The 23048-nt window shown below is 47.4% G+C and overlaps 1 protein-coding gene across 2 annotated transcripts in view; it reads left to right on the plus strand.

Moving 5' to 3' along the window:
- The window catches only part of LOC147268842 (SH3 and multiple ankyrin repeat domains protein 2-like), a 256844-nt gene that overhangs the window by 119463 nt on the left and 114333 nt on the right, over positions 1 to 23048 (plus strand). Inside the window, exon 1 of one of the 2 annotated variants that reach the window (XM_086223339.1) lies at positions 17784 to 18016. The exons of the other annotated variant lie outside the window; for it this stretch is intronic. Coding sequence (XP_086079465.1) covers positions 17983 to 18016 — 34 coding nt within the window. The 5' untranslated portion in view covers positions 17784 to 17982. Of the gene's footprint in view, positions 1 to 17783; positions 18017 to 23048 lie in introns of those variants that run through there. 2 annotated transcript variants of the gene reach the window in all.

Consider the following 23048-nt stretch of genomic DNA (forward strand, 5'->3'; position numbering starts at 1 on the left):
TCAAGTATTCATCATTCATCCTCCACCCCTGGTCCACCCACAACCACCCAGGGTATATTTCTGACCCCCCCCCCATCTCACACACACACACTGGATACATTTCAAATCCTCTATGGTCTTATCCTCCTCACTGACCTCCCTGTATAATCCCATGGAGGGGATTATGAGAGCGAGGCCAAGAGGATGAAAGTTTATGTTTACACCAGGACAATCCCTGAGCAGGCCGGGAGGAACGACCACTGCTTCCTTTCAGGGAGAAGTGATCGTCATTGGGGATCCACAGGTGTTGACTGGTCTGTGTGACTGTTCAGGGGTGGATGTGGTTGATGAAGCAGAAGATGGAGTGAACAGCTCTTTTACTAACTCATCTTAGTATGATAGTCTTTTTATCTTGGTGTGTGACTACAAATGTTCAAAAGGTCTCCAACTATGTTGTGAGCCTGCAATAAACACCTGACATACTTTTGGACAAACGTCAGCAAAAAGTTCATTTTCAGTGGTCTTGAGATGCAGTCTGAAGCTGAAAGAGGAACAAAATGAGGCTGTGGCCCCGTGATGGGTTCCGGCTCAGATCGCTAATATCTCCGGCTCCATTCATCTGCAGGCACATGCTGGTTTTTGGTTTTCTTGTGTTTTTTCGTTCATAGCGAGAATTAAAACATCCAGTTTTCAAACTTCTAGGATTCTGACTGGTTGTTAAGAGTGAGAAGTGTCAGACCAAAATCATGCATTTCCCACAAATGGTTCAAGAGCAGGGGCGGCCCGGTGGAGCAGTGGTCCTCACTGTGGCCCCCATCAAGAAGGTTGTGGGTGGAGCCCCGGCTGCAGCACGGGGTCTTTCTGGGTGAGTCTCCATGTTCTCCCTGTTCCTGCTGGGTTCTCTCTGGTACTCCAGCTTCCTCCACAGTCCAAAGACATCAAGAGGGACCAGGTTAATCCAGACTCTAAATTGACCGTAGGCGTGGCTGGGAGAGCCAATGGTTGTCTGTCTCTATGTGTTGGCCCTGCCATGGACTGGTGACCTGTCCAGGGGGAACCCCGCCTCTCACCCATAGCCGCTGGGATAGGCTCCAGCCCCCAACCCCCCCCCCCCCCCCCCGCTACCCTTAACAGGATAATAGGTAGAAAATGGAATGGATGGATGGATGGTTCAAGAGCAGCTTCTGATATCCTTTTTGTAAGATCTTTTCAGTAATCAGCACATTGGCACATGGCAGGGTTGATGGTGAGGACTGGAGCAGACGCAATCCAGTCAGATTCCTTTTGCTCAGAACTACACGGCAAAGATGGTTGCTGCACACCTCTATACTGGATGAGATCTGGCGTTGTTTCTCTCTGCATCTGTGTGTGTTAGAGGGGACGAGAAGGAGGTGTGAAGATTTCTCACGAACACAAAAAAAGATGAAGTAAACAGTTTTTGAACCTATTCCATGGATTTTTGCTCCTTGCTATTTATTGCATCACTTGCTTTGTTGCATCTTAACTCTCCTATTAAGTTGTAAAGAGCCAGATTGATGATAGCAACAGACAAAAATCCAGGCATTCTTTTCATTTCTGTATGTAAAACATTTGGAATTCACTTGCGTCACCAGACACACTGTTCGTCTGGGTGAGTCCAGATTTTAGGTGATCCACAGGCAGAACATTTCCAGGTCAGTGAAATGAACACAAACTCTCTGTGAATGCTGGCTCAGCCCCGTGATGCAGAGTGCAGAGAAAGGTCGGGGATTACACGGCCTCAGAGAAAATGAGAAAAGATGAACAAACAAATAATTATATAAAAGAGGGCAAGAGAAAATGAATGAAGAGAAAGAAAATCTAATCTAAAGATGTAATCCTGCAATCGTTGCCCTCTCCCATGGAATCCCGCCATCCACCAGCGGCCAGCAGCCTCAGACAGCAGCAACCTGGTGAAAGGCTAAATGGAACACGGCAGTTGTGCAGGATTACCCCCAAAAAGCAGCATAGCCTACAACGTCCTCCTCCCCCTCTTCATAGCATTTCCACCCCCAGCTCTCCCACCAGCACCAGGATTAGCCCAAGGTGTTCATGTAGGTGGTTGCTCATCGTGCCCTCAGGTTTTGTCTCTGTCCATTCCGGTGCGGTGATACTGTGGATTTTGGGATGGGACTTTTTGTCCTCTGGATTTTCCATTGGCCACCATGGGTTCAGCCTGCTGCAGAGGTGGGTGTCCCCACCACCCCTCACCCTTGTACCTGGTACCTAACCTCTTGACCCCTGGCACCAACTCCTCCCCCTGAATCCCGTGCATGCAAACCAGCTTCTGGTCTGACAGCTTCTGTCCTGTTGAACCTCGTGCTGACTGTGTGCTGTGCTAGTGAATGTTAATCATGGACTGATGACAGTGGTGATATGTAGTGTGTGTGTGTGTGTGTGTTTGCGTGTGTGTGTGTGTGTGTGCGTGTATGTGTGTGTGTGTGTGCGTGTGCGTGTGCGCACGCATGTGCGTGTGTGTGTCTGTAATGCGTCTAAACACCATAAACCCTCTCTGGCTCGCACGTTGGCTTTCTTACCCTGTACAAGTGATGTAACAGTCCAGCCTCACAAATCCGCTGTTTTATCGGGTGTTTTTCTGTCTTTCAGTCAACATGACATTGGCTTCAAGGCTGTATGATGTGCCTGAATGATGTAGAAGAACTGTATCAGGGTCCTGAAGTGCTTCGCTTGTTTGAAAGTACGAGGTCTTAGGAAGGATGTGATGAAACAATACGGCTGTGTGAGATTTTGAGGCAGAGCCAGCGCATGTAGGAAGACTTGTACAAAGCTTGAGATCCTTCACTTGCTCTTCTCAACCAACAGATCTGCTTCACTCCCCGAACAGTTCCCAGCTGAATCTGATGGACTCCAATTCTCACACTGTGTAGTGTAAAATGACTGTACTTACGTGTCACCTTCCTCCAAAGTGCTTCACCATTTTCCCCTCACTGGTCCATTACCAGTGAACCATCATGCATGCTGCATGCCTTCCCATCAGGGCTGAGTCGGCTCCAGTGTTTGCTGGAGGCTCGTGCGCACATTTGGAGCTGCTGGTAACATGGACAACCCTGTGATAAGCGCTGGAGCTGCACACGCCCCACCTGATGTGAGCGCAACGACTGAGCAAAGCTTTTCAGTAGGACTGCAGCTGTTGGTGAAATCGTGCCCACAACGCTGGTTGGCACACACAGTGATGCCCTCCTCTGGCAGACAGAGGCGCTTTCACAGTAACTGGATTCAGTGTGAAGAGAGTGCTGTACGTTATATAGCTAATATCTACCTGCAAAGGTCAACAGCTTGAAACACGTTACATTCAACTGGTGAGGCCCCTCATGGAGGAGGATGCCAGAGTCAGTGACCCAAACTGGGCTGGACACACTTTCATACTGTAAGTTGTTCCGTTCTGTTGTTGTACAACAGAAACATAACAACAACCATGTCACAGTCACATACTTCTTATTTTTTAAGTATTTATATGAATATTCAAGTATTATGACATCATGACCCTCCTGACTTCTCCGGTGGATGAAGCTACAATCCTCAGTCATTCTGTGAACGTTCAGTTTAACTCCTACCTGGCAACAGGCAGAGCTTCACAGTGAAAACTCTTTTTTTCCTTGTTAAAACAATTCTGTACATTCAACATTTAAATTATAATGATATATTAAAGGAAAAAAAGAAAGAATTGCCAGGCAGCCCAGTGGAGCAGTCATTAGCACTGTGGCCCCCCAGCAAGAAGGTTGTGGGTGGAGCCCCGGCTGCAGCACGGGGTCTTTCTGGGTGAGTCTCCATGTTCTCCCTGTTCCTGCTGGGTTCTCTCTGGTACTCCAGCTTCCTCCACAGTCCAAAGACATCAAGAGGGACCAGGTTAATCCAGACTCTAAATTGACCGTAGGCGTGGCTGGGAGAGCCAATGGTTGTCTGTCTCTATGTGTTGGCCCTGCCATGGACTGGTGACCCGTCCAGGGGGAAGGCTGCTGGGATAGGCTCCACCCCCCGTGACCCTTGAGAAGATAAGCAGTAGAAAATGGATGAAAAGAATTGCCTGTATCCACTTAAAGAAAGTTATCATTTTGACGCAACCTCTGCCTCCCCGAACAAATTCTGATCTTACCCTTCTGAGTGTTTCTCTCACACATGGAAGATCAGACACATGCTTTATATTTGCAGCAGTTCTCAAGATGTATACAATCCTGCATCGTCTGTGTCACTTTTGATTTTGCTTGAAAAGTGATACCTCACTTTTTTATCAAGTTCTTGCTGTTAGATGTCTTGATTAATCACAGCACGACTCCATGTTAGTTTTCAATCTAGGAGGCAGGATTTCCACATCAGTTAAGCATTTTGCAGCTCAAATCAAGTGTGAGGAATTGATCATGTGAGGAAGCTGGGAGAGGAAGGCTGGGATTATACTGGATGATGGGACATTTTGAAGTTTTGCTGTTCGTCTTTGGTCTCCATCCCCCAGCATTAGAATGAAGCTAATGTTGCTCCTGTTATGAATTCTGGAATCAAAGTTAAACAGAGTGGAAAGGCTTGAATTTAAGACGTCAAACAGTGAGTACATGATAAGCAAACTCCTCTTTTTGGGTGAAATATCACCGTCACAGCTGTTACTTTTTCCTTTGTTAATGTGGAGAACTTCTAGAAGGGCCTAATGCCAAATAAGACCTCAAGATTAGTTTTAAATCTGTTCCTTGTCAGTCTTATTATTGTGTACCCAAACAACTTAATTTTTTTTTAATGAACTAAAAAACAATTTTTATGATTGAATTGTTCTGGTTTTCAAAGGTGCCATTTTTAAGAATCTGAGCGATTTAGCAGCTTCTATTTCACTCTCCAAAGCAAAAGAGAGCCTCAGGCATCCGGTGTTGCTGTGGACCAGCCTCAAAGTGCCTCTGTGGATGCTGCCAGCCAATGGGACTTTTACCCTGGATTTAGGGTTCCTGCCCAAAATAGTAGAGTAAAACAATTGTGAATGAGATCTGCACATTTCAGTCAGCTTGAAAAACACCACTTTTATCATATTTTGAGGTGTGAATGGCGTGAATGTACGACACCGTGGACACATGACTTCAGCATCAAAGAAGCGGCTCTGCTCCTGTCAGTGTTCGTGGATGTTGATATCTGAAGCTTGTCAGCAGCTGCTTTTTTAAAGATGATTAAATGTGGATTTGCTGATGTGTTCTCTCTGGGTGAGCTCTGAATTTATCTTCGTGTTCACCCCCCATTGGCCATGGGATGAGGCAATGGAACGTTCAACAATGCGAGCTGACCTGTGGGTATCAGGACTCAGGGGTAGAGGTCACACAGAGCTTCCGTGGCCCTCCATCACCTCAGGAGCTCAACAGGAGCTCTATGGAAGGATCGTCTGCGTGGCATCATTCATGTGGCTAAACCCTGAACACTGACGGCTCACACTTGCGCATGCAGATGTTTGAGATGTGGCTAACAACAGCTGCCTGCAGGGAGAATTATTCAAACAGTCAGATTTCTGCTTTGTTTTGTTATGTTTGATTTTGCACCAGCAGGTGCCAGGAACAATCTGCCCGTCACGTCTGACTGGACAGGATGTCAAAATATGCAGTGCTGATCCCGGTGCTGGGTACATGCCGGTTAGAATTGTGACAGGGACCAATAAACACAGGTGCTGCATCATTTTGTAAAGATTAATGGTGATAACAGGAGTTATTGTGAGACTTGTCAGTTCTTCAGGCATCAGCGATTTCATTTGCTCTTTATTTACTTGTTCTGTGGATGTTCTCACCCAGAGAGGACGACCTGGTGACTAAGTTTACTTCTGGCTGTCTGACATTTCAGGCAGGTAACGTATGAAATATTCAACCTCCATGCAGGACCTCACAGGACATTCAAAGGGTTGTGCTTTGTCAGATTTTGCACATGCATCCTGATAGCCATGAAATGTGATCTGGACGTTTGAGGCTCACGCCTGAATTCGCTAACATTCAGTCACCAGTCAGGCAACGATGTCACGCCAGATCTCAAGGAACCCTCAGAAATGATTTACTAACTTGTTCTGGAGGACAGAAGCCAAGTTATGTATTTAGAAGCGGTTTAATAAAAACAAAACAATTTATTGTCAGTTTGGGGAGACAACGTCAAAGTTAGACAATATATCCAAATAGAAATATTTGTTTCTAATGGATAAGATAGTGGAAATGGAGATAAATTATTTTCAACTTCAAAAAGCCTTCAATGAGTCGAAGGCAGGTTTTCAATAAACTCCACATTCAACATTTTTATATAACGGTGGTTGGTTACTTTGGAAATATCTCAACAACCATCAGACAGACTTTTGTGTTCACATCCACGGTTTCCAGAGGGTCGATTCCTCTGAGCTCTGGCAACCCCCTGGTGTCTCCTCTAGGACTTCCATTCATCTGAGTAAAATGTCTGAATGGACTTTAAAAGGATTTCCATGAAATTCATTTCATTCTTGTGCATTTGATCACATGATCTTTGGTAGTTTCATGTTAGTAGTCAGTAATGCTGCTGTCCTCAGCCTCAGCCTCAAGCGAGTTCTCGTCCAGCCCACATCCAGGCCTCAGCCAAGGCCGTTCCTCAATGGTTCCTCTCCTCTTAATTCCTCAAAAAAACCATAAAACTGGAAATTGGCTGGATTAGAACAAATTTACCGTTTTGACCTTTTACTGTCGCTTAGAGGAAGGATGCCAATCGCTTCAATGGTTGTTGATCCGACCAGCGTTTTGGTGCAATTATAGCCAGTTATTCCAATGAGAAATGAAATATTAGGATCCTGTAAAGGCACCTGCTCTAAGCATTCTAGAGGAGTGCCTTCAGCATGTAGCGCATAGATCAGTGTGTGTGTGTGTGGGGGGGGGGGGGGGGGTAATTACAGCTGCTGTGAGCCAGACTGCTGATGTCATTAATCAACCACTGGATACAGACGTTGACAGCGATAAGTCAGAGGAGGCCTTCCATCTGCCTGATGTCCTGGATCAATTTAGTGACGATATTACAGACAGTGATGAAGAGTGACAACACCAACAGCTGTTGGAGATTGTGGATGATGTTTGTGACTTTATTCATTCTGTCACTGATTGTGACAGACAATTTTGGTGGGTGTTTCAACAACAACAACCCTTCTGAGAGAGAAAAAGAGCTTGAAACAGCAGTTGTGAGTACAGATGTGGTGCACCGACATCCAACCGAAATGATACTTCGACTGCTTTGCACCTGAGAACATTGTGTGATTTGTATTTCTTGCAAATTGCTCACAAATCTTTCGCTCAAAATTGTACCATTGTCCTGCACCATGAGTGACCAATGTTCCTGCACAAACCCAAGTAGAAAGCGCCTTCCCTGAAAGGCCAGATATTCTCTTTACTCTCAGCCTCTCACTTATCACGACTGGGAATAAGGTCCTTTTAGGTTTTACTCAGCAAAAAGCACTTGGCAGTGATGGAATGTCGCCATCGTGTGTAATGCAGTGATGTACCTGAATGAGCTGATGGTCGTTGTGAGGATGCATTCATTTGGCGAAGGCTTGAATATGGGGAACGTTCATTTAAATGGAACTACGATCCATTGCAGCTTTAAATACTTCACTATCTTTCTGTTTGCAAGCATATCTCTTGGTGATTTTGGGCCCTATTTAAGCGATCGATGGCGTTAAGTGTGTGGCGTGCACTAAGGGTGTGTTCATCCTCTTGTATTATTGAGAGGGCCCATCATCAGAGCACAAACCAGGGTGCACTGGGCAAATAGGCCGCGATCAGACTCCTAATTATTCATAGGTGTGTTCCAGACGTGACATCACTCAACCAATCAGAGAGCCTTGTGTCGTTCCCTGAAAGCCCAGGCTGCACCAGGACTTGAGGTGTTGCTACGTCAGTGGTGCTCACATTGTAACCCTGGAGGAGAGAGCAGTTCTCAGAAACAGAGCTCCTCATGCACCAGGAGAAAAACACATGCGCCTGTCTTATATTTATATAGGGGAGCAGCAGGAATCCACAGAAGCCACCAGAGGTAGAGCAGGTCTGGGAGGAGGTGGAGCAGGACTGGGAGGAGGTGGAGCAGGACTGGGAGGGGCTGAGGCAGGACTGGGAGGGGCTGAGGCAGGACTGGGAGGAGGTGGAGCAGGACTGGGAGGGGCTGAGGCAGGACTGGGAGGAGGTGGAGCAGGACTGGGAGGAGGTGGAGCAGGACTGGGAGGGGCTGAGGCAGGACTGGGAGGGGCTGAGGCAGGACTGGGAGGAGGTGGAGCAGGACTGGGAGGGGCTGAGGCAGGACTGGGAGGAGGTGGAGCAGGACTGGGAGGAGGTGAAGCAGGACTGGGAGGGGCTGAGGCAGGACTGGGAGGAGGTGGAGCAGGTCTGGGAGGAGGTGGAGCAGGACTGGGAGGAGGTGGAGCAGGACTGGGAGGAGGTGGAGCAGGACTGGGAGGAGGTGGAGCAGGACTGGGAGGGGGTTGAGCAGGACTGGGAGGAGGTGAAGCAGGACTGGGAGGAGGTGGAGCAGGTCTGGGAGGAGGTGGAGCAGGACTGGGAGGAGGTGGAGCAGGACTGGGAGGAGGTGAAGCAGGCCTTGGAGGAGGTGGCAGCCAGTTTTTCCATGATTTTGGGTCGACGGAGAGCACGTTCATAAGTTCGTCAAAGGATGGGGACGCTTGGCGTAAAACCTTGTATGTGCCGGCTTGAAACCAACGATGATGCTTGAGCTTGACCGAGCGCCAGCATCAAGGTGTGGCCCTGGATGTGTTCTCCTCAGCATCACCATCTTGCCCATGAATTTCAAAATTCCATTTTCATTTTCAAATACAGTCCCTGATGAGCAGCAGCAAAGACAATACTGCACCCTTCCAGCTCGGCATCAGAAAATCATCGTAAAATATTCTGCTTACTTTGAGAGCTTAAAAAGATGATTTGGTGTCTTTAGAATTGACTGTCACACATGTGAAGTGAGCATAATGAATGAGTATGTGGTGAGGGTGTGTGTTGGAGATATCCGTTGTATTTTTTTTCTTTCTATACAGCAGTAAGCCTGAGTAAGAATGATTGACAGATGGGCATATTAGACTGCCCGCTGCCTGGGTGTGATAATCCAAGAGGGAGTGTGTATTGACCACACTTGTCAATACACACACATGCATGTGAAAGACGCTCATCCACGTCTTTCACATTTCCAGTTTGCTGCAGATTTTCCAGTGTGGAGGAAGCTCAGGGTTTGCCTCTGCATTATTGCTGGACGAGCTAAACTGGAGCAGAACACGTGTCCTGCAGGAGACCTTCAAAATGACTTTACAAAAACCTCCAGAGTTGGCTGACACACAGAAAGGCAGGAAAACAGACATCTGCTGCAGCCGTCAGCTGGTGAGAAGTCATGCAGGGCTGATGAGGGGACAGTTGCTGCATCAGGGTCTATTTTTATTTGTTAACAGCAACGTTGGGTGACAGTGATTAGAGGTCAACAATGACTCCCATATCAAAAATGAGAGATATATGGATGGATCTAACCATCCGTACATACATTTTCATCCCTCTATTTTCATATATCCATCCATTTATCCGCCCATCCATCCATCCATCCATCCATCCATGTTCCCCCTCTTCTCCTGTTGAGGGTGGTGGGGGTGGAGCCTATCCCAGCAGCCTTCCCCCTGGACAGGTCACCAGTCCATGGCAGGGCCAACACATAGAGACAGACAACCATTGGCTCTCCCAGCCACGCCTACGGTCAATTTAGAGTCTGGATTAACCTGGTCCCTCTTGATGTCTTTGGACTGTGGAGGAAGCTGGAGTACCAGAGAGAACCCAGCAGGAACAGGGAGAACATGGAGACTCACACAGAAAGACCCTGTGCTGCAGCCGGGGCTCCACCCACAACCTTCTTGATGGGGGCCACAGGGAGGACCACTGCTCCATGACCACTATAGATAAATAGAGATATGTGTAGATATTTATAGACAGATGAAGTTGTTTAAAATAGAAAAAAATAGAATGTTAATGCATGTGAGGTCAAAATTCCATGAAACCTTGAACTGATGATACTCCTTATCTTATGAATATTTTCTGTAATACAAGGGATGCATTTTATTCAGTGTTGATTTAGGGGTTGCTTTTTTGAGCTTCAAAAATCGAGCGTCAGCGTGAGTTCTGTCAGGCCGTGGTCGTCAAGCGCTAATGGCTTTCCCGTCCGTCAATCAAACTGATTAATCAGCCGATCTGCAGCTGCTCCGCATCAGCTGATCAAATCCCTCGCTTCTGATTGGCTCCTCTCAAACTTTAAATGTCACCCGGCCTCAACTAGCGCACTGCTCGCTTCTGGTTTATGCTGCTCGGTCTGCTGCTGGGCTGCTCCTACAGGTGCTCCTGCTTCTCCAACTCACAACTTGCTACCCTCCACCTCCCCAGCTCCACCTTGTCGTGTATACATGGCACAGTTCATTCCATGTCATGTTGCTTGCTCTGTTCTCGGGGGTATAATTGCTCTTCCAGTTTATACTGGGAGAACCTTCCCTCACGCTACTGGTCTCCTGTTTCATGGCGCTCATAAAAATATCAGGGGACTCCTCTGAACAGAGCCAATTTGTACGATAATTAACAAAATCGAGCTCATTATCATCTCTTGTGTTTCTTGAATGGACCTGACAGAAATAAAAAAAAGTTCATAAACTTAAGGAAACCAGTTTCAGCATGGTGTAAAATGTGAGAACATTGAATGAATATATAATATATAATGATCTGTCAACGTGAGAGCTTACCTGAGTGATGACGAGGAACCGGACACTCAGCCAGCAGGCCTCTGGGCGCTGATTCAATGAGAGCATTTCTCAATGATATATTGAAAATTTAATGACTAGTCTGTGGAGTCCTTTGGCTCTTTCAAGGATATGAATTTCTATGAAGCAAAGGCATGTCAATCATGAAGCTCTGAACAGCTCTGGGTTGGAAGGGAACTAGAAAAACTGCAGCGTTGTGGTGTAGCTACAGAGGGCTCCAGGTGCCACTGCATGCCAGCGGGGTGGACTTTCCTGTAGAAACTGTCACCTTTGCCTGTAAGAGACCAACTAGTGAGAGCTTGAGGAGGATCAGTTCATCTGGAACATTTATGATTTACAATTGAAATATTTGGGGGCTTGGCTAACTTTCCCCTTCACCTCCTGAACTCTCCAGCTGGCTTTTCTGTTGGCAGGGACGGTGTCGCTGAGGCCCATCCAAGGCTGTATGGCTGTCAGCATGGAGCAGATTTCTAGGGCAGATAGCAACACTCTTAATGTGGAATGAGTGCAGCCAAACACACACTGTACATTTGCCCCCACTGATCAGCCAAGTGCAGAAACCATGACACGGTGATTTATTAAAGCGCTGGTGCCTCGCTGATCACTCCAGATATTCCTGGTTCAGAGAGCTCACTCAAGGAGTTCATGGCAGGAGAACTTCTCCGACCTTGAAACCCTGACTTTGCCACATCATCTGAGCCAACTACTTGACAGCCTGGGACGTGGAATTAAACAGAAGTTAGATTGATCACTATCGTCAATCGCCAGCTGAGTTTCAGTATTTAATTGCTGATGGTCGGAGGAGGCGTGGCTACATGTATATGGATCAGTAAGTAAGGAACAAATGACACCCTGTTCAATGTGTTATTGTGCAGAGCCACATGATCATGTCCCAGACTAGCAGTGTGTGAACGTGCCATGAGTCGCCATCAAATACTGACCTACCAGTGTTGTCAGAGCCGGGTGAATATCAGCGTTGACTGATTAGTCAGGTTACAGGAAATAAATCTGCTCCCATTTAAGAACCAACTGAATAAATAATAGATGACAATATAATGATAATAATATATCATAAACAAATACAACATTGTATCATCTCAAATTCCAATCTCTAAAAATGTTGTCTAAGATACATCTTCATGTAAACTCAATCCCATCTTAGTTTTTGTTGGCCAGACAAAACCAGCAGCTGGAGGACATCAGCTTGACCTCTGAAGTCGGAGCCTGATCTGCCCTCATAAAGGATCAGCGCTGCAGGGCTTTTCAGGTATTGTTGACGGTCAAAAACTGATACGAAGTGAACACAAACCCCCTCGAAGGATGAAGTACTTTGATGCATGTTTATCTAGAAAACAAGTGTCTGCTAACTTGGTGATTTATATTTGGCTGATTGGACCAGCAGTGTATCAGGAAGAGGGACAACTTCCTGCTGACAAGGAAATGAATGCAGACCGATGCTGATGTTTGTTTTATCGTTGTTTTCCATGACTGAAGTATGCAACAAGTTGTCTATAAAGCTTTGAAACATACAAGGTCATTTCGTCTTAAAGCATGAGACTGAATGACCATACAGGCCAGAGGTGTCGTTGTACAATCCCTGACAGCAAAACCACTTCCAAGAATAGGCACAGCTGCCTGGAGCTGTAGACCCCTCACACAGGGACCCCCTGCAGAGCTTGACTCAGTTAATAGCAACACCCTCACTATCAAGTGTCATTGTTCATGTATTCTTTGAGCTGATGACTGTTTGTCTATCACGTCTCCTCTGCTTTAAGCATTATAGCTTTGTATGTTATGTTCTTGGTGTAATAGTAGAAACAGATTAGGGAGCAGATTACTGCTCTCCAGGCAGCACTGTGGAGCAGTGGTCCTCACTGTGGCCCCCACCAAGAAGGTTGTGGGTGGAGCCCCGGCTGCAGCACGGGGTCTTTCTGTGTGAGTCTCCATGTTCTCCCTGTTCCTACTGGGTTCTCTCTGGTACTCTAGCTTCCTCCACAGTCCAAACACATCAAGAGGGACCAGGTTAATCTAGACTCTAAATTGACCGTAGGCATGGCTGGGAGAGCCAATGGTTGTCTGTCTCTATGTGTTGGCCCTGCCATGGACTGGTGACCTGTCCAGGGGGAAGGCTGCTGGGATAGGCTCCAGGCCCCCCGCGACCCTTAATAGGAACAAGCGGAAGAAAATGGATGGATAACTGCTCTCCAGCAGCAGAAGCGCTAATGCGCGTAAACTGTGGTTGCCTCTTGCCAAGATGTGTGAAGGGAGGTGAAGAAGAGGTTGTCACTTGTTATGAAGAGGATCAGAGGCAAGTCAGGGACACTCAAGAGTGAGAAACCGTTACACTGCCCCGAACTGGGTTTGGACCCGAGTAGTCAACCACAAACAGACAGGACACCAGTGATGAAGGATAACGCCTGAAGGCCATTTATTAAATGAAATAGAAAAAAAAACTACTCTGTACTAGGGAGGCTAGAATGGGGGGGGGGGGGGTGCTTAAGCTTTATGTGAGAGAGAGTGAGAGAATGTGTGTATGTGCTAGACCATGTGTGTGTATGTGCTGGACCACGTGTGTGTATGTGTGAAATGTCAAGTGTGCGTGCACTAACCAGGGTGGGGAGTGCCTAACACTGGGGGTCAGAGGTCCCAGGGGAGCTGAAGGTGGAGCGGGAGGGAGACTGTTGGGGTCCAGGAGACAAACAGGCTTATAGGGGGGTGGTCGTGTAGCCACGGAGGAAGTCTTGGGAGGCGGAGGAATCACAGAGGAGGACTCGGGAGGCAGTGGAGCAGTTCTGGAGAGGCGTTGGAGTTGCCGAGGAAGTCTTGGGGAAGGGAAAAATAACATGAGTAAAAATCCACAGAGCAGAAACGAGAGTGTTGACAAAGGGCAGAGAAACCCTCAGAGCGCCTGGCAGTGTCGCTGCCACCTGGGTCCGGTACATTCAAGCACGGCGTGCAGGTCCAGGCTTCCTCTTATAGCCGGGCTGGTTATTGGCTGCAGGCTTGGCTGACCGCCCATGAGCAGCACCTGTGCTGGGGGGACATGGACAGCACTGGGAGGATCCCTAACAGAAGCATGTCTGGTGAAGACTGTTGTTAGTGGTGAGTCAGGAGAGCAGGAGGAGGAGCATCCACGAGTGATGACATGGAAAGTGAAGCAGTCAATCAGTACTTATACTTTTACCAGTGACTTTTTTAGACAAGTTTATGTACTTGAGTGATGACTGCGTTTGAGTTCAGCCTACAGTCGTCTGAATGGTACTTTCTGTACGTAGTGAAGACCTATGTAATGGAGATGCACTTTTTCTCTGAGTATTTCTGTCTGTTGCATCACTCAATGTTGATATCTTTCAAAGTATAGCTCATCAATATCAAACTGAATCAAGCACTGAACTCTGATCAGGGCATCATCAGTCCAGCCCTCCTGCTTTGGCAGCGTGGTTTGAATTCAGGTTTAACTTTAGCAACAATATCAGGATGGAATATTGGGGTGGTTTTTATTTTTGGCGAAGAAGTTTGTTTTAATTTGGTACTTACAAATCCGTCAGAGTTCACTGCATTTCAAAATAAAGCATGCCCATGCGTGCTCCATGGAGAAAAGACTCCATGTCCTAACAGGTGGGGTTCATTTTGAGACCACTGACAAGCACTGAGTGCAGTATCGCCCCAAGCTCAACTAATGTGGATGCAAAGTCTGTATGTGGAAACAGACATGAAAGATCCGCTCCCATCGCTGCATTATTGCATAGTTTATGACAACATATGCTTTGTGTGTAGCCATCTGGTATGCTGCTCTTTGGTGGGGTCAATTCTCGGATGAATCTGTATCAGTGTGTCACCGTGCTCGTGGAACGAGAAAAATAGAGACACAGTTTTAACAAGGCTTCATTACCCAGGACAGTTGTTTAATCAGATGGTTTCAAACAGCTGAGTGTGAAATCAATTGAAGGGGAGTCTCACACGTAGAGAGAGAGGGAGAGAGAGAGAGTCATGTGATTGTTCGTTACATCATGCAACGAGCAGGTGTGAATGCTGGTATGTGAGTGTAGCTTTAATGATGTATGGAGCCGTCCGCCTTGGAGTTGCTTAGCAACACCAAGGGTTTGTTTCTCTGATATGCTGCTCGCCCGTCCATCGTTGCCTCCATCCTTGTTTCCTCATCCTTCTGATGTCAAATCCTGGATGTAGTAGGAAGCCAATGAAGAAAAACCTCCATGAGCGATGGTTGAGTGGGCTCAGCTTCAGACCCTCACAGAGATGAAAATGAACTTCAGCATCAGTCATTTGAAGAAGCCTGCTCGCTGAAAAGAACTTTGTAGATACTTTAAGAACACATGCATAGCGAGTGATAAGTGAAGCACGTCAGAGACAACACGCCCAGGTACTGGTGGCTGACGCTCCCCAGTCCAAACCAGTTCAGGTCAGGGCGCCTCAGCAGTTTGACTCTCCTCAAAACACAACTGGAGCGCTTCACATGTTCTACAAGCTTTCCTTTTTTCCATTTTCTTTCATGCTCAACTTTCTACTACTCTACACACGCGCACACACACACACACACACACACACACCTGATGTTTGTTTGTGCGCAGTCTTTTTATGGTGTGTTTGTTTTGAAGACGGATGTTTTTACAGTGGAAGTCTCGTGGGCTTTTTGGGTTCTGCAGAATCAGTTGTTATTTTCTCCATTTCATGTTTTATTAATCTGATAGAAGCAAATGAGGAGACGCGAAACACCCGCGGCTCCTGATGGTAATGACATTCATACATGGTGATGTGCGTCCATCGTCTGAGGAGACATCTTTGCCATCTCGCTGCTAATGGTGCACCACGCGAAGGCAAATTAGTGTTTTGGGTTTTGTCTTTTTGGTATTTTTGATAAGTTATTGATTGTTCATGTCTTAAAAGATATCTCCAAATGATTTGTTCCTCAGATTTTTGAGCAGTGCCACAGGATGTCCCACAACTCTCTGATATCAATACATTCATGAGAAAATGTAGTTAATAAGATCTCAGATATCAGCCGGCCCGGTGGAGCAGTGGTCCTCACTGTGGCCCCCCAGCAAGAAGGTTGTGGGTGGAGCCCCGGCTGCAGCACGGGGTCTTTCTGGGTGAGTCTCCATGTTCTCCCTGTTCCTGCTGGGTTCTCTCTGGTACTCCAGCTTCCTCCACAGTCCAAAGACATCAAGAGGGACCAGGTTAATCCAGACTCTAAATTGACCGTAGGCGTGGCTGGGAGAGCCAATGGTTGTCTGTCTCTATGTGTTGGCCCTGACATGGACTGGTGACCTGTCCAGGGGGAAGGCTGCTGGGATAGGCTCCACCCCCACCACCCTCAACAGGAGGAGAGGGGAACATGGAGGGGAACTCAAACTTAACCTGCAGGTTTGTTTCATCTGATTTCCTGTTCGGATGCTTCTGGGCTGGACCCTCCAACACACTGGAACCCGTTGTATTTATCTTTGCAGGACCAGTAAACCTCTCTGTTACGTACAAATCTGCAATTCATATTATAACATCCATCCATCCATCGTCATCTTCCGCTTATTCCTTACTAGTAAGGGTCGTGGGGGCTGGAGCCTATCCCAGCATCGACAGGCGAGAGGCAGGGTTCACCCTGGACAGGTCACCAGTCCATCGCAGGGCCAACATACAGAGACGAACAACCATTCACACTCACATTCATACCTACGGTCAATTTAGAGAATCAATCAGCCTCGTCCCCAAATTGATGTCTTTGGACTGTGGGAGGAAGCTGGAGTACCAGAGAGAACCCAGCAGGAACAGGGAGAACATGGAGACTCACACAGAAAGACCCCGTGCCCGAGCCAGGACTCGAACCCGGAACCTTCTTCCTGTGAGGCCACAGTGCTGACCACTGCACCACCGTGCAGCCATATTATAACATACGTCCGGTTATTTTTCACAAATTTTTTAATTTGATCAAGATTTCATATTTTGTACAATTGGAGCTGAAACCTTTCAGGACACTCCCAGAAGTCCTGAGGAGAATAGTGGAGTTACACCGGGATTTCTTTCCTTCAAGGGCCAAACTGCATTCCTTGAATTCAAACAATGAAACTATCAATGAATGTCTATGTGGCACTGTCAAACAGGACGTTCTCCTGCTGACAGAACCGCAGTGAGGGCGATGGAAAGACGACCTCTGTGGTGAAGGTCACGAGGCCGAACGGGTCCCCTCTGGGAAGTGAACTTCCAGACTAGAAACCCCCACTTGTGTGTGATATAATCCTCTGGTGTCCTGGGCCAGATTCTCTCAGATCATTGAATGTGCGAGTCCTCCTGATTCTAGGAATAACACTTGTTTCATTCTGTTCTATTCGGGTGTCACGTTGTCCTGTCACGTCACTCCCTTGTGGCGCCACCGTGTCCTGAGAGTTCAGTTTCAATCCACACATTCTCATCCACATTGGAGGAGTTTATAAGGCACTGACTGGAGTGGAAATTCTGTTGCTTAGAAGACACACACACACACACACACACACACACACACACACACACACACACACACATATCTCATCCAAAATCTACTTATCTACTTTGAGTAATTCTCCAAACTGTTGATTTATGACCACCATGGGATCTGTTTGGACACTTGAAGCTGTCGCAGATGACCTCATCCAGAGGACAGTGCAGGCTGCTTCTGGTCATGCAGAGGTCATCCAGATGTGAGCTGTTTTCGCGCTTTGACGTCACTGTTAGTGGGTTTGCACGGTCAGTGTGTGAGCAGACGCGCTGGAGTGCCGGGGCTGTGTTACCTGCTGCAGCCACCAACTGTCCTACTTGGACTTCTGCTCCTGCTTCTCGGATTTGCGCTCCTCTTTGCAGGCTCTCCCTCATGAGAGTGAGCGAAAAGCAGAGGGGGTGTGTGAGGGGCGGGCTTTGGTAATTGAAGTGTGTGTGTGTGTGTGTGTGTGTGTGTGTGTGTGTGTGTGTGTGTGTGTGTGTGTGTGCGTGCGCGCGCGCGCTCGTTCGCTCGCGTGTGTGTGTGTGAGTGTGTGTGATTGTGTGTGTGTGTGTGTGTGAGTGTGTGTGTGTGTGTGTGTGTGGAGGGGGTCGTGCTGTGGTAGTGGAAGGTGTGAGCCGGATCATGTGCGCTGCGCGCGGCCGCTGCTCTCTGCCTGGTCGCTGTCTGAGGTGCTGAGGGGAACTTCGAGTCTCGAGGTCCCGTGATATGCAGGAAGCGGAGTAGCAGAGGAGTGAACATGAAGTCCATCATCAATGCCTTAAAAAAGGAAGGTAGGACGCCCGCTCCCGCTCTCTCTCGCTCTCTCTCTCTCTCTCTCTCTCTTGTACTTTTCTGAATAGACTGTTTCGGAAGGTGAAAGTTGGTTTCTTCTCGAGTCGCTTGAAAGCAAAAGTACCCGCGGCTGCCTGCGCGAGCGCGTCCCTCCCGTTCCTTTAGGTCTCGGTGAGAACGGAGGTGAGTCCGGGCGTTTTTAGGCGTTGGTCTTTTTGGGACCAAAGGAAAGGAGGCAGCGGGCTGTCGAGTTTTCAGGTCACCGGCAGCGACGCAGGATGGAACTCCAAGGTGGAGAAACCACCCACTGGCATGACTACGTGCCGTCCCCCGAACAGCCCCTGCACCTGCCCGCGTGAGAGCGCCTTGATTCATCCGCTGTTTCCTCAATGAAAGCGCAGCTGCCCGCGGACGGCGCGGACGGGGGCCAGAGACCGGGACCCTGCAGGCAGCAGATCCCCAGCCGTTTCCGCTGCTATTAATATCAAGAAGTTTCTCATGGAACAATGAAGAGTGCTGTTTATTGAATGGAGAACTGCGTTAGATGCGACTCCGCTTCCCAGTGCGGGAGTGAACGCGCGGCGCTGTGCGGGAGGCTGCGGGTTCCAGGGGCGAATGAGCGCGATGATGATGCTGTGGAAAAGTGATGAGAGGAACTTATAGTGGAAAGAGGGCAACATTTTGGTTGACTTACTGCCTTTTTTGGAGACTTGTATCATATATTGCTTTTTGCCATGAAAGAACAACAGAGCTGCTCCTGTTTCATGTGCAGCAGTCTTGCCAAATCTTACATTTAGCACCTTTAACACGAAAGTACTTCATGCAGCCATGGCTCTTGTTGCTGGACTTCCACTCTGTGCCCTCCAGGCACTTCTTGTCAGATCAGAGCTCATTCAGGTGCTGTGGAAGCTCTGTCGGCTTTCCCAGAGTTGAACGATGAATTAAAACCAACTCCACTAAATCAACTCTTAAAACTCTAAACCCAAATCTGAAATCATTCACTCTATCGATCCTTCTAATAATACAATGAAAACTGCAGGTTTGAGGAGCACATCGAGATTCCTTGACCTTATTTCAGTTCTGTTCTACGTCACCACGGATACTTCAGTGTCAAACAACAATGTTACACGTCAGCTCAGAAGTTTGGCTTTGTGGTTGCGTAGTACAAACTCTTTTTTGTTACTTTCATTTCCTCCTAGATATTCCTTAGGGAACTAAATACATGACCTTGATTTTACACTTCAAAAGAGAAATTTCAATGAAATAATCTTTGATTCAATTCCCAAACAATAGGAGCCGTGTGAGCGATTGGTGGAAAAGTGGAGTCAATATTGAATGTAACCGTCTCTAACCTCCAAGGCACTGGTGGTAATTTTACTGTGCCATCATTGAAGCCATTGAGTCTGCTTTGCTGCACTTCTGCTATATATGTGCGCGTGTGTGCGTGTGTGTGTGCGTGTGTGTGTGCGTGTGTGCGTGTGTGTGTGCGTGTGTGTGTGTGTGTGTGTGTGTGTGCGTGTGTGTGTGCATGTGTGTGTGTGTGAGTGTGTGTGTGTGCGTGTGTGTGTGTGTGTGTGTGTGAGTGTGTGTGCGCACAATTTATTTATTTTGAACATCTCCAGCATCTACAACTCTTCATTCATACCATAAGTATTGATTTACTTCATCTTAGTTTTGCTGTATTTGAACTGAACTGAGTCTCAGTTCCAGTCTTTGCTGGACAGGTCAGAGATGCGTTCACACGCCTGTTTGAAGAGGCTTTTGTACCATTTTGACTTCACTTGTGCTATCAGGAGAAATCATTTCTATGAGTAAAGTGAATGAAAGTGGGCTGAAACAGCTCGCCATGATCTGCTGTGTGCGGGAGAGCAGCTGCTGTTTCATGATCCAGTTGAACCACGTTACGTGCAGCTCTGCAGTCCGAGTTCTCCGCCCATCCTCCCTTCAAAATGCAGAGTTTTCCCCTTCTCCCTCTTTTCAGTGTGGATCAGTGTGAACTGGTGCAGGGATGGTGCCTGCTGATGCAACTCTAACCCTAGTTTACCTGTCTCCTGGTACTCAGTGTGTGCTTGTTTCTGGCAGCTGTTTCGAACATCTGTGTGTTTCAGTTGTTATGTGTGAACGCTCACATTTGTAGGTTCCAGCACTGTTCAAGTCGTGTTGCTGTCCAGGGAAAATGTATATTTTTGTAGCCGTTTTTTTGTTGTTGCCTGCAGTGTAGTGAAAAATGAGCGTTTATTGATTTATTTTTCTCATATGACAGAAGAGAGCTCTCCACTAGCAGCCCGGCGGAGGGCTCCATGAATCATGGCTGTTCCAATCTTTGTCCTGACGGTTTGTGGGGCTGTCAAGGTGCTGCGTGCATGTTTGAGGTGACAGGTTATATTCTGTGGATAAATCAGGCTGCGGTGAAAAGTTATGTCCAGAGTTTTGGATCACATGTCTTCGCTCCAGCTTGCAGAGCTGCGATGATCTCTCCTGCTTTGCTGCTGTGGCATTGTCATAACTTCAGCTTGTCGTTGTCTTCAGACCAGGACCAAAGTTTGGAAAAGTTCTGCCCATCTGAGTCCAGTGAAGATTTTGGTCTTTTGTGGCGGCGTTGGCTGCCTCACCATGGCATCGCCAGTAGCACCACTACAACTCCCAGTCGTCACAGTAACCCATCACCAAAGTTGTACTGTAATTTCCGGACTATGAGCCGCTACTTTTTCACACGCTTTGAACCCTGCGGCCTGAGCAGTGATGCAGCTAATCATTACATTAGGCTAAGCATAGCTTTTATGGGTAACTGGCCTCCAGGAGGCGCTCTAGCAGGAAGTGCAAGAGCGAGACACTCAGGTGGAAGAGGTAATACGCAGGGGAAGGTGCTGGTTGGATTGTGTTTTGAACGGTCGTGTTGTGGGGCTGTTCAGTTGACACTGAAGAAGATGACGTCAGTGGTTTTAGTGCGCAGGAGGAAGTTGAAGTTCGTGATCGGTGTCTTTCCTGGGAGGCTAACGGCCTACAGCTGCTAGGCTGGTTACTTTTTTTAACCAGCTGTGTTACTGCCGTTTTACCGTTGTGTGACTGCTGTGTTACTGCCATGTTACAGGCACTGTTCAGAAAAAAGCAATTATTCAATCAAACATTAAAAACATCTGTTGTGTACCATCTTTCTGAGTTGATATCTCATGTTGCAGCGTGGACGCCTGCGGCTGATGACAGGGGCGGCCTAGATATGTACTTTTTTTTCTTTTTAAATTTAGTTGGTGCAGCTTACATTCAAGTGCGCTCAATCGTCTGAATATTAAATAAATGCGCTAAATAAATACAGAATTTCCTATAACCACCAGATGGCGCTACGACTAATCTTCTCCACAATGCATTGGGTTCTTCCTCGGCTCATATTGCACTCTTCCAAGCAAACAAACGCCCCCAAAATCACAACTTCCCTGGCAGAGGTAACAGATTGAGTCCTGGTGAGGTCCAGCCTAGATCCTCACCTAGAACCATCACAACTTCATTATTCTGGTCGAACTGAGGGACAGCCAGTACTTGAAGTGCCGTCCTGTAAGAGCTGGGCGTATTAGTGTAACGCATTTATCTTCACGGAGTGCTTCCAGTCCCGCTGACCCCTGACATGTCAAGAGCATTTAAGCATCAACGTTCTACTGATTGCTTTTCTGAATGTTACATAAGTTGTGATTTGTTTTGACTCCCCGCCCCCTTTTGCTTGATAATTAATATGTGTGAGTGACAGTGGGATTCAGAGAAAGAGTGAGTACATGTAAGGGAAATGAAACCCTGCCCCACGCTCTTGGAGGCCACAATGCCTGCGAGCTCCTGAATGTGCTAGCTCATTAGACGTTAGCACCTCTTCCCTTCATCAACACGTCTGCTGTAGACAGAGAGATTTTAGTCCGGAGAAGTGATAATGACTCAGTGAATCCTTCAGTTCAGAGACAGCTAGGAAGAGAAGAGCAGGAATCTGCCGCACAGCTAACAGCCCCCGATGGTTGCTTGCTCACTAGGATTGCATTAATCACCTCCTAATCAGAGCTCCTTATTGAAATAGCCGCAGGCCCTGTTCTGCTTCTGCTCTCCCTGCCCCACTATAGTTGCAAGGAGAGCAGGCGATGGCGGCTGTGGGCTCGTCCTCTCAGTGTAATGGAAGGATGTATCCATGGGGAAATCAAGGCCAACCTCCATTATGGTTCAGGCTGACAGTATAGCACAGGCATCGGGGACCAGTGGAATTCAGCGCTGTTCACTGTAATCCTGATAATCATGCTAATGATGGTTGGAGAGAGCAGGGAGCGTGGAGTCATGGCCAATCACCAATCTCAGCTCAATAATCGTGTGTGTGAGTACAGCAGAGACGTTTTCATCCTATATTGGCTTTAGCTGCAGAGTGGGTTCCACACCGTCAAGGAGACACATTAGAGCTGGATGGATTGATCAGGATGACAAGGCATGTGTGTGACTGTCAGGCAACGGTAAATGAGGGTCGGGAGATGGAAAGATGGATGGATGGTGAATCTGATCTGATCTGATAATTGGGAATCTGATGCAAACGAGGGAGGAAGTAAGGGAGGTAAGCTATTTCTCTACCTTCTTCCTCATCTTTCCTGTGGGTTGTTTGTTGCAGAAGGTTGAAAGTAGGTTTGTGTTCAACCAAGAGGATCAACAGCAGCTGTGGAGCAGGCTTGGACTCAGAGTTTGACATCCTTCATAATCAGGTCATATAGTTCTTTATTTCATTCATTTACTCTCCTGTGTTTACTTTGTAAAACAGAGCACGGAAATGTACTCAGAAACGTTTTCGCGTGGTCGTGTTGGTGGACAGGTCACCGCTGTGCAATCGCTGCCTTTTCTGTTATTGATTGTGACAGAGAGGGACTCATGTGGCAACAGCAGTTTTATTTTACTGACTCAGTGTTGAATTCAGTGTCAGCAGTCTTTACTGGTGTCAGACTAGGGCATGGCAGTTAATGAATATATGAATCAAAATAAATCCTGATCCTGAAATGACAGCATGGTCTTTGCTGAAGG

The sequence above is a fragment of the Aulostomus chinensis genome, chromosome 2 (assembly GCF_037954235.1).
Source record: "Aulostomus chinensis isolate RoL2024-O1b breed Wild chromosome 2, RoL_Achi_v1.0, whole genome shotgun sequence".
NCBI lineage: Eukaryota > Metazoa > Chordata > Actinopteri > Syngnathiformes > Aulostomidae > Aulostomus > Aulostomus chinensis.